At 44.3% G+C, this 11,851-nt stretch overlaps 2 protein-coding genes and 1 long non-coding RNA gene across 7 annotated transcripts in view; 1 reads left to right on the top strand and 2 right to left on the bottom strand.

Moving 5' to 3' along the window:
* chd3 (chromodomain helicase DNA binding protein 3) overlaps positions 1–4,882 on the bottom strand; it is a 43,336-nt gene extending 38,454 nt beyond the window's left edge. For 2 of the 4 annotated variants that reach the window (XM_071459490.1, XM_071459489.1), the window contains exons 1-4: positions 4,360–4,881; positions 1,715–1,839; positions 1,425–1,613; positions 1,212–1,339 (exon numbers count right to left, since the gene is read on the bottom strand). In XM_071459490.1, the coding sequence (XP_071315591.1) occupies positions 1,212–1,339; positions 1,425–1,613; positions 1,715–1,839; positions 4,360–4,522 (605 nt within the window). In that variant the 5' untranslated portion in view covers positions 4,523–4,881. Of the gene's footprint in view, positions 1–1,211; positions 1,340–1,424; positions 1,614–1,714; positions 1,840–4,359 lie in introns of all 4 variants that reach the window. The other 2 variants (XM_071459488.1, XM_071459487.1) reach the window with 1 other exon arrangement.
* Positions 4,883–5,457: 575 nt separating this feature from the next.
* Positions 5,458–9,313, bottom strand: LOC139606987 (uncharacterized). 2 transcript variants are annotated; one of them, XR_011684752.1, is made up of 4 exons: positions 9,181–9,313; positions 8,384–8,542; positions 6,183–6,488; positions 5,458–6,072 (listed from the first exon to the last, which is right to left on the bottom strand). It is a non-coding gene; the product is annotated as an uncharacterized lncRNA (long non-coding RNA). The 2 variants fall into 2 exon arrangements; XR_011684751.1 differs by having other exon boundaries at positions 9,162–9,282.
* naa38 (N-alpha-acetyltransferase 38, NatC auxiliary subunit) lies at positions 9,298–11,798 on the top strand. Its single transcript, XM_071459495.1, has 3 exons — positions 9,298–9,422; positions 10,057–10,231; positions 11,327–11,798. The coding sequence occupies exons 1-3, from the start codon at positions 9,384–9,386 to the stop codon at positions 11,449–11,451; spliced, it is 339 nt and encodes a 112-aa protein (XP_071315596.1). The 5' UTR covers positions 9,298–9,383; the 3' UTR covers positions 11,452–11,798.
* The last annotated feature ends 53 nt before the right edge of the window (positions 11,799–11,851 follow it).

An 11,851-nucleotide genomic window follows, 5' to 3' on the forward strand; every position in this document is an offset into this window, starting at 1 on the left:
TTTAAGTACTGCAAAAGTACATGTTACACATATGTCTGCACATACAGTATCTGCTTTCACTAGGCAGACCTGAAAAACAAAACCAGACACAAGCTCTCTCCAAACTGGGCTTTAAACTTGCACACTATGCATATGTACATAACTGTGGGACAGGAGAACATCACTTCCTCTGTGAATATGAATGATCCTAATTCTGTGAGACAACAGAGACCACACAGACTCAACATCTGCATAATTAGCAGCTAAACTCCTTTGATTCCTAAAATCCTTCCAATTAGTTGACCCTGTTTCACACAGTGACTGCACTCAGCAACTCACCACCTCAATCCTGTTCTGACTTAATAGAATATTTAATGCTACAATTATGAAAACGGTAAAAACTGGCTAATCAGGGACCATTTATCCATCACACCCTGCTACCTCTGTTGGTTTAATTCTGAACTGAACTCCACAAGTTTATTGAAACAGATTAAGAATACATCTATATCAAATTGTGTCTCTGTCCACACATTTCTGAAACAGTCTAACAGCCAACCAAACATTTTAGCGTGGACTGCGAAAACTGAGCTTTTGCAAAACCTGAGGATTTGTCATCAGCCTAATTTGGTGCTGTGTGACAGTAAACTTTCCATGGCCTCTAACTTCCTCTGTCACCTCCTTCAGCAAATCGCTGCCCTCAGTCATTAATATTAAACATTAATGCTCATGTGGTCAAACCACTGCCTTATCATAAAGTAGTGACGTCTCACAACACAGGCGTTATTGTTCACCTGGTTTACACGTAGCATTTATGAGCAAAAACACTATTTTATGCTCGCTCAGCTCCATCTCACAACACAAACAGGGAAAGGTGTAAAAGCATGTGATGTGCGGACACACATTTTCATACATAAACAGCTTTTTCTAAATTAACAGATTTAGCGTGAATGTGGTCTAAAATCACTCATGTAGCCACTAATGAAAACTGGAACTTTGTTGGTTTGTTGCATATTGAACATTGAGCAACATCTCCATCACTCTTCAAACTGTACTTGTGACATATTTGAGGACACTATACATATATATATATATATATATATATATATATATATATATATATATATATATATATATATATATATATATATATATATATTTATATATATGAGGTTTGCTTGTCTTCATTCCAGCCACATCATCACCATGTGAAAAGCAAAAAAAACCAGCAATACCGCATGAACTGGCTGAAGGCTTTGTAGTTGGTGAGTTCCCTGTAGTCTTCCTCTGTGAAGGTATGATCAACATCCTCCAGACCCCACTCCTTTGCCAGCTGGGCCGAGGTCTTCTGCTCTATCGGTTGCTGAGAAGAACCCACCAAACAGATGAGAATGACGTAGATGTCGCGGATGCGTTGACGTAGATGAGTTTGAGTAACCATGCTTTACCTTGGTTGTTTCCTCCTGACTGCTGTCTCGGTCCCCGTCATCTTTTTTCTTCTTCTTGGTTTTCTTCTCCTTCCTTTCTTTATGTTTCTTCTTTTTCTTTTTCTCACCAGATCCATAGTCGCTGGCTACACTGTCCGAGTTCTCGCCGTAGTCTCTTTCTCTGTCTGAGTCTCTCTCTACATCACTGTCCTGAACACGGGACGAGAGAGGACGGTATTGAAAAATAATGAAGACATGTAATATAGTCAGCAAAGTGAAACATCCAGAGCGAGACAGCTTAACAAACTTACAAGCTTCTTGCGTTTTTTTGCTTTGATTGGTTTCCCCTCTTTGTCCTTCTTCTTTGTGTCCTTCTTTTTCTTGGGCCTCCCTTTCTTCCTGCACGGGACCTCTCTGTCTGATATCTCTGCCTCTTCTGTGAGGAGCAATAAAAGAGAGCGTGGGGGGGGGGGGGGGGGTTAAAGGAAGCGTGAAAGAAAGACAGCTATCAGAATCAGATGAACAATAATCTTCTCAAAACACTTCCCAACAAGCCAGCTTATCCCCGCTGAGCATAATGACAGACAACAAAAGCTGCGTGATAGCTACTGTGGCTTCAGCGACCTCTGACCTTGTCTGGATTGTGACACATGCTAAATTAGATACAGTTTGTCAAAGGGCTTTGTCAAAGTAGATTTGACAGCTGGTGTTAGTGGTGCCATAGCATAGAAATAATTGGTTTATGGCAACGCAAAAGTGTGACCAGCTTTGTAAACAAACCATCTCTGTTATTTTATTTATTGCTTAGTAACAACAGAATCTAACAGAATAAAATTCTGTGTTGCAATTGCAAAACTTTTGATTTAAGGGGACACAAACCCAAGCCCACCCTCCATTTATCATAGCAGACTCAACCCCAGCGCATTTAAACTACACGAGTGTATCTCTGCTTTCAGGGAACAAATTAGGTGAAAATATCAGGGCAGTAATTCCCCAAGGTCCCTGGGCAATATCACAACCACAGGGAAAGCAATTTAACCTGCAACCTGACCTGGCATGAAGTAAAGAGAGACACACACGGAAGAACACAGGGACGCATAGCTGCAGGCAAAATGCAGCAAAGCATTAAAGCATCACCAAAATACGGGCTGCGGTCTACGGGCTACATTTTGTTGGATTTTATTGTCTGCCTGCTTTTTGCTGGTGCGCGCTCCCACCACCAGCAGCAGCAGCAGCAGCAGCAGCAGCAGAAGACCCCCCCCCCCATCCACCAACCCCGCTTCCCGCGTACCCGTGCAGCGTGCCGCCGCCGAAGACACGCCGGGGGCGGCTGCAGCACCAACGCGGGGCTCGGTGATTCAGAGGCCGCCAGCAGCAGCGGGACGTTCGCGGTGAACTGGAGCGACTCCTCCTGCCCGCTCCGCTGTTCCCGCACCGGGACCGCGATCACCTCTGTGACCGCTGCTAGAGGTCGTGAGCGGGTTAGGGTCCTCCACGGGAAGCCCGACACTAATCTGCCTGTCTGGCAACGGCATGGCGGCGAGTCCGAGCTAATTAAGTCTCAAGACAATGCAATTTATGATCCCTGTAATATCCACATAGGAAATGACACTTTCGCCCCGTTTGTCTTGAGTCATCTCACCTTTCCTCCCTTGTGGCATCTGCACTGTGACTTTTAAGTCTTTCTACCACATCTGCATTGCATCCAACCCCAAATACTTTGAGTTATTATTCCGCCTGTTATGAACTGACTTAACCAACCACCACTACTTTCTGCAAGCTCCTCACTTCAGCTGCAGCCCTGTGCCAACCTCACTGTCACAGAAGCTCCCAGAATGTCACAGTCAATCAATCATCTCCTGACAGGATCGATACTGGCTTCCCTGCAGCAAAGAACACCCAGTTCCTGTGGCCCCAAACGCCAAGAAGTTAATAATAATAATAATAATAATAATAATAATAAATGTTAATTAGTGAGCAGGTATAAGCTACCAGAGGGAGTCACACCTTTCTGTGCTGAGTGTGCAGCATGCAGCAGCAGGGTCCTACTGTGACCTGTCCTGGCGACAAAGGGGCGGGGGGGGGGGGGGGGGGGTCAAGTTTCTGTCTCACTCCACCATCTCCCACTATCCCACTTTTATGTCTGCACAGCAAAACGCACCATCTCCTCTGGAGGTGGGTATCAAATATATATATATATATATATATATATATAGCCTCCGGGCGGTGGAGTCCATGCTCTGCCAGCCTGACTGCCGTGTGCTTTCTACCCCTCAGGGCGACCTTATTACCCCGCAGAACAAGCTCTGTCGCACGCCATGCATGTCTAGGACCTGCGGGAGAGACAAGCTGCAACTTTCCATGGTGGAGCAGCTGTGACAAGTTAGTTTAAACTTTGTGGGGATGCGCCGGAGGTGAAGAGGAAGTGAAGTTGGCGAGGGAGGGATGAGGGGGGCACACACACACACACACACACACAGAAACACATCTGTCCGGCTGGATATATATGAGAGCATTTTGTTACAAACTGGACTGGAGTTTGTGTTTTCCAAAGCGCGCTCTCGCCAGTTTTTTTTTTTTTTTTTTCCCAGCCTGTGTTGCAGCTGCAAGTATGGCACCTACAGCAACATAAAGGTGCAACAACAGGAGAATATATACAGCGGGGTTAGGCGTTTGAAAAAGCTGCCTCCTTATTTTTTTTTTTCATTTAATTTTTTTTTTTTTTTCTAAATCACAACTAAGTACTGTTTCTATTTTATATGCGCGCACCCGAGCCCTCGCTGGGCTGTACTGTACCGTGCCGGACCTGCAGAAAGCAGCCGATATGGGGCACACAAACTGTGGGCTTGGGCTGCTCCCGACCAGCCCTTCCTCCCGAGATTTTTGCTGCTACTAAGAGTGTTTTTTAATTTCGTGTGCGCGCTCCCGACTCTGTCCGCCAGTTTTCTTACTGTACCTGGCGCGGCTGGTGTTGCAGTTTCCCGAGGCGCCGCCGGCGAGTTTATGTCGCTTGCGTTCTCGTCTAGGTCTCCGTCGTCGTCTTCTTCATCAAAATCTCCTCCCTCGGAATTAACCACCATGCCCTCGTCTTCCTCACAGGACCGGAGAGGAGAGGACATTATATCCCTGTCATTGGATCCGTCCTTGTATTCAAAAAAGCGTATTCTTGCCCGAATGTATGATATTTATTTAATATTCAAATCGGCACAGAAAAAAGTGGGGGGCGTTTTGGAATATTTTACACTAGGCAGAGCAACAAAGATGGCCGCCCTCTTATATTTATTTTTTAACAACCCCCCCAATAAGAAAAAATCCCCTTACATAAAAAATGGCTGACTATATTATTTCAGAACGCACCCCCCTCCTCCTTTCTCTATCTCTCTCCGTCGGTCTTTCTCTCTCCGTGCGCCCCCTCCCTCCTTAAAAACGTACACATTGTTACAAGAAAAAGGGGTGTGTGACTGCATGTAAGTTACATTGTTACTTGTTTGTTTCTTTTCTGTCTGACCCCCCCCCCCCCCCGTCCCTGCCTGACTCCCTCCCTCCCTCCCTCCCTCCCCTCCCAACCCCAACACCTCTCCTTTTTCTCTCCCTCTCTCCCCAAGTCCGGATCAGTCACGAATCCCACGGACTCGCCTGGTGTCACTGTCACTTGCAAGATCACACGCAACAACTCTCGCTTTCTGCATTGCAGAGCCCGACACACATCTATCAAACATGGCCACCTTATATTCTCCCGGAGCCCCCACCGCTGTATAAAAAAAAAAAAAAAAAAAAAAAAAAAATTTTGGAGCAGGGTTGCGTGTGCGTGTGCATGCGCGTGCACGAGTGTGTGTGTGTGTGTGTGTGTGTGTGTGTGTGTGTGTGTGTGTGAGTGCTGGGGAGGGATTGAGAGAGGGGGGTTGGGAAAATCTGCCGCAGCCATGCCCAGACTTACATCAGATTGTATTGCTTAAAAATTAACTACTTGTGGTGGGGATGAAAACAATTCCTCATATGCAAACTGCATTTCCCCCTTTATGAACCACCGAGTTAAACAGCTCAGGGCGCCCGATCCATTCCTAATACAGAGGTTTAAAACAAACATGAGCCATTTTTCACTGCAAAATCAGCCTCTTCCCTGAGCAGGAGACTGAGTCAACTGGATGGCAGTAAGGCCATGGGAATCCCTAGACCCCAGCCAACCCTCAGTGGCTGCTCAGGGCACTTTTGTTTTGACAAAAGGAATTTTGATTTGCCTTTCACATTCAAACCTCCCAACGAAATAGGGGTCAGAGCAGAAGAAGAGGTGCCCCCACTATACGCAAAAATAGGGATAATAAGAGCTGGATTGTACTGAAACATCTGCGTCCTGATGAGTTCATGGAACATTTTATACAGAAACCCTTGGTGTTGTGCATTCATCACATTTTATTCACTGTAACAAAGAACTATAATAATGAAATAACCATATTTTTCATGATAAAATATATTTAGTCTTTGCAGCAAAAGTCTTTCATCCCATGAAGCCCATGAATATCTTTAGTCACAGGTGACTCCTCAGTTCTTAAATATTTCATTCACTCAAGTGTGGAGGTTCACTCTTAACTTTGGTTATAGAACATAATATAAAAAGTCTTCAGAATAGGTCCACTGAGCTGTTTCTGGAGCTTTTAATGGCCTCTAGCAACTGTCAGAGCAAAGGAGGACACAGTGAGATGTGGTTGAAACCTCACAACAAAAAAAAAAAAGATAGTAAGTGATCCCTGTGTTAGAAATTTTTTGTCAAACTTTATTTACCGATGACGATCGCGTCTGAGCATCCTGATGTCACCTCAGTGTCCAGCACATGCCGAGGTCAGCCGACCTTTTTTCCGTAGAACTTCGACACGTCCCAGTTGGGGAAAACGCACAATGACTGTATTACGGGTGAACTCCATTTAGCTGTTTCAGTTTCAGGATCCTGGTGTTGTTCGCGCTGCCTCACTCCCACACAGCCACGGATTACTGGCTATCTTGAACAGAGCGGAGCCGTCGATAATGATGTTAGTAACAACTGCGCTTCTCCTGCGACGGCGAATGAAAATGTCTGCAGTGGAAAAAGGCCTGTGGTTGAGATGGAGAGCGGAGGTCAGGCTGGAGAGGCTGATGTTCACACATACTGTGTATAAATATAAAGCTAAAACATCTACGATCAGTCAACGGAATATCTATTGTAAAAAAAAAAAAAAATTTGATCGTTCATTCAAAAATAATGGCTGTTGAATTCTATTGATTTATTAATATCTATTATTCCCAAAGAGAAATAAGATTTTTTTTGCAGCACCAATTATTTGTATTAAATTTAATAGGTATTTAATTAAATATTTGTATTTAATTTCATCTTTAGTTGTAAGATATTCATGCAGTTCAAATGCTCCCTTATTGTAGCCTTAAACAAAATTATTTCAAACCCCCAAAACTATAATGAATTAAATTGGTGTTTTAACAAATTCTGTAACTTTTTAAAATAGAATTACATATGAACTATCCAGAGAGCATGTCGGATTGATGTTTTTTAAGATATTTCAGTCCTGTCTCAGAGAGCAACGAGCATGTGACAGAGGATGAGCGCTTCGATTGAACCCACTGCATCCTGAGCACATGGCCGACAGCCCAGCCTGCCGTGCCGCCGCCGCCGCCGCCGCAGTGTCGTTTAAAGCGTGACTTCTGTTCCTCCGCCCTCCCCGCGTTCTTGTCTGTGCAGCGCGCGTAGCTCTGTCAGCTGCGGCTTTCACACCAATAACTGGATATCATGCAAACAAGCATTTCAATTACGCTTCATCTGCTGTGCACACTCCTCTCTCTGCCGCAACAGGTGCCTGAGCTGCTCCGGCTCGGCTTCCCTGCGCCCCACAAATGAGAGGAGAGGAATTTGTTAGTGCCTGGTCCAACGGCCACATCTGCCAAGAGAGAGACGGTGCAATGCAAGACGCCACGGGGGGGGAGGAGATGTGTGTGTATCTGTGCAGTGAAAGTGCATCTGAGTGTGTGACTGGAGCCCCCCCCTCCCACTAAGCCCCTGGCCACTGAGGTGTCTGTTGTTGCCAGATTGGGTGGCTGGCGAGATGGCTGCATTGCATGTGTGTGTGTGTCTGTGTGCATTTGTGTGTGTGTGAGTGAAGTTTATACGCCCTCACCCGAAGCTTCCATGTGTGTGTGTGTGTGTGTGTGTGTGTGTGTGGTATTTGTTGCCATGACTGTACATGTGCCTCACTGTGTGTCTGGGGTAAAAAAAAAAATGGATGAAACTAACCATGACTCTCATGAGCTGCTGGCCCAGACACACTGCACTACTGTGCGGTCCCTGTGACCACCCCCATCCCCTTCCTCGCCCCTCCGACCCCCACCTCTCCCCCCCGACCCCCCTCTGTCCGTTTGGCGGGGGGGACATGTCGAGGATGAGAGGGAAAAGCGCCTCCCCTGGTATACTGCGCTCTGGCTAACCCAGATTTTATGCAGTGTGTCACACGGAGAAACTCACCGGCTCCTGTGCTCTATTCAGAGCTCAGCTGTCTGAACCGAGGCGCCCCGGAGACACTCATGCAGTGGAAGATGTGGAGAAAAAAAGTTGGCTTAATACATCCCCAACAAAGTGTTTGAAGTGAAAGTATGATAACTCTTGTGTTTACTCTTGCATGACCAGTTAATTGTCCAATTATGGCTCTTGTGCCCTTTCAGACGTGCAGCTTCTGGGGGAGCTTAATCACTGCTTCATTTGCTGCACAAAACCCTCTCCACACTTTACTTATTGCCTACAAAGTTCATCCATACACAGAATTTCAAATGCAAAGAAATGGTCATATTCGGTGAAAGGGACAGGAAGACTGTGGCCATTTGCAGCCTTCCTTGAGGTTCTGTTTCTACTGCAAAAATGAGCTGTAGGTCGTATGTTCACAGATATTTAGCTCTAAAAACAGATGCATAAATACCCCCAGCATGCACTGTGGAATGTTATTCACCTCGATCTGTTGCTCCTGTGATTTCAGGGTGTCAGTGTGTATCACCATTCATCCTTTGCCAGCGTCACTGGCCAAGTTCAATGTCACAGTCACTTCGAAGGCCAGAAGGGAGCAGGAGAAAACCTTCTATGAAGATCTGAGGATCATGTAGGTTTGAGCCTGAGGAAAGAAGATGCCAAACACACATGGCTGAATCAGGACTGTAGCTGTAACATCTTTTTACAAATGAATACTTATATCTTCGTTTTGAGGGTCAAAGCAATAGTTGGTATATGGTCAGTAGAGGAGCACCACCAAAGATCTACACAGAATTAGTCAAGATATGGGGGAAAGGTGACAAAACTGTGGATTTTCTGGAGAGTTGATATGTGTTGATGCTGTGCAGGAGCCCTGTGGTGTATATCGGTGTGGGTGTGTGGGTTTAGACCAACCTTTAAATGGTTTATTACGGAAGTAAAACAACAAGTGTGTTGATGCTTTTAAAGCAAGTGACTCAGGAGAATCTCTAGACATGGAGGGGAGTTCAACGCACCACTGTCATGTTTTTACCACCTGCGGCCGCTGTTTAGCGAAAGTTACACAGGCCATCTTCATTTTTCACGCTTGGAGAATATTTTAAAAAGTTCGTCAAAATAATACATTAATTATCACGTTCCCGAGATAATTATTTTTTGTAAAGTATGTATATGTAGATAACAGCCTTCAAAAAGGTGTGATAAATTTAGCTGGGATGGTGCTAAAGGTCAGAAAATTATAATCTTTAGCAATAAATTCTTACATTTAATAGGGTCCATTACCGTTGTTTGTTTCCTCCTCTTTCATCTGTAATATGCTATCGATGTGTTGGCTTACTTAATTTAAAATTTTCATCCTAAAACTGATTGTCACTTTGAGCCGTCGTCCCCTTTAAATAAAAAAACATCTGGGTACTGAGTTTCCGGTTTAGCTGGTCCGTCCGAAAAATCCCTCCGTGGGCAAACGTTGGAGAGGAAGAAGGGGTATGGCGACAATGATTGAGGAAAATGGTCCTTCGAGTCATGTATGTATTTGTTTAAATAACTATGTTAGTATTTTACATAATGATATTATGTATTTAATGTGTCATAGCTGAAAAAGTGTTTACTTGAATCGTATGTCATCATTGTCTAGGCTTCGGTTGTAACTTGACGTTAGCTAGTGGCTAACAAATTAGCTCGCACAACTATTAAACACCTGTTAAACAGCGTTAGCCCAAATTTACCAGATAATATTTTCATACGTAGCCTCAGCATTTAAATATCTATCTGTTAACATTCAGAACAGTGTCCTAAGCGTATTTATGAATGAACGCTAGCGGTGCAGCAAACACAGATGCGCCTTAGAATCTGTTGCAGGTCTCAGCAAAAAATTTCAATATTATCAGAGCTCAAAGAAATGAATTAATATTACTCACTGTATTTGATCAGAAGTAAATATACCCAATGTAAGGGATCTATAGTGATATAAAACAGAAAACCGCAAGCAACTCAGCTATTCAAATGTACAGGTATTTTTGACATGATGCATTAAAAAAATACTCATGAACAGTTTAGATTACATCTAGTTTTCTTAATGAGCTAATAAGTCAAATGAGTAATTGTTTCAGAATCAAGTCCAATGTTATTTTCGTCTGTTACCTTTCTGTCCACGCCCAGGAGCAGCCTGGAGTGTCCTCGTCCTCCCAGGCCAGGCAGAAGCTAGAAGGGCTCCTGAACAAGAACATGAGGATCCGCATGACGGACGGACGGACTCTGGTGGGGCTTTTCCTCTGCACAGACCGGGACTGCAACGTCATCCTCGGCTCAGCTCAGGAATTCCTCAAATCCACAGGTTGATAAGCTTAAAAGACACTGTGTTCTGACACCGGTGTGCCATCATCGCCCCGACAATTTCACATCAAACATCATAACGTGATGTTCAACCTACATGGGAATGATGTCATTGCAGAAAACATTAATACAGTAACAAAAGCAGGGACCAGCCATGAGCATCCCTGCTAACATTTTCTCCTTTACTTCTCTTCCTCCTCATTTACTTTACAACCATGTCCGCAGTTCTTTCCCTCATCTTTTCCAGCCATCCTAGGAAACAAATGAAGTATCGTAGCGTCAAGTGTGCTATGAAAAAGTCTTTGTTACCAATGAGCCTTCATTAAAGCTAAATTTAAACACTGAAACAAGATTTATGGCAGACAATTGAAATACTAACCTATGTTTAAAAACATATACATATAGATTCCACATCATTTCATTGCAGGTTTAGTTGCTATGTGGTGCTATTTCAGAACTAGATCGAAAACGGAAAAGTAAAGAGAGAGCAGGTTTTAAAATTAGCTCATTATTGTGTACTGTAGGGATACAAGTGACATCATCTCTAGCGGATGCAGACTTCAGTGATGATATCGGCTAACAGTTGTCTCAATTCGCTTTACTTGTGCCTCCTCTTTTCATTTGCTTTCCTCTCTTCCTCCAACTTCTTTCCTTTGAAACACACACAAGTTGTTTATGTTGTGACACTAACAATAGTTTTCCCTGAAGAGCTTTTCTTCTCATTGGATGGTGCTCTCACATGACTACCATGTAACCTTAGTGTGTCTCGTGACGTTGTGTGACTTCACCATCAGTGGTTAAACAGAGATCAGCCTTTCAACTCAACTTTGTTGAATAGAATCAAATATCATTTTCAGTTGACTGGATTATTGCATTAGGAGACTATGGACTTGGAGTTTATTAAAGTCAAATGAGATTTCTCTTTAGCCTTGAGAAGAATCTGATTTTTTTGGTATCATTTATAGACCCACTGTAAACCCCCAAATCCTAAAATTAGCATTAAACAAATTTAATAGTTTTACAATTCTCTCCATGAAACCCCTGTCTTACATGGATAATTCAGCTGTATTGTCTTTTTATCTTATTTTGTCTTCAGACACGTTCTCCCAGGGTGAACCCAGAGTCCTGGGCCTGGCCATGATCCCCGGTCACCACGTGGTATCCATCGAGGTGGAGGCAGACAGTCTGGATGACACACAAGGATTTGGGGTGAACCACTGACGAAGCCCTGCCCATTTGAACGACACTCAGCTCATTCACGGGACTGACTCTGATCGAGCCAGACGTTGAGGCTGCGGCTGAGCCCAGAGGACACCGGACACCTTCGTCGGAGGATTTTTATCGGTTGCTCAGTGTCTACAGACACACAACTCCTGTGTCAGTATTCTGGGTTTAACCAAGTCCCTCCATGCTTGAAGAAGCGCAGTGACAGCTGTACAGGACGGCGTTTGTGTGTGACCAGTTGTGGGCAAACAGCTGCTGCCTGGATGTGTGTGGAAATGGTGTTTCAGTGATGTGTGCGGTAAAACTTTGTTACACTGTGTTTTAAAATAAATATTTGAGGCTTTGTGTTGCCGTCCCTGCCGCCCTCCATTCCAGTGCTCCACACGACATTAAGATA

Source organism: Trachinotus anak, unplaced genomic scaffold (genome assembly GCF_046630095.1).
Source record: "Trachinotus anak isolate AG129_WGS33_773 ecotype Australia unplaced genomic scaffold, CSIRO_AGI_Tana_v1 ptg000023l, whole genome shotgun sequence".
NCBI classification, from domain to species: Eukaryota; Metazoa; Chordata; class Actinopteri; order Carangiformes; family Carangidae; genus Trachinotus; species Trachinotus anak.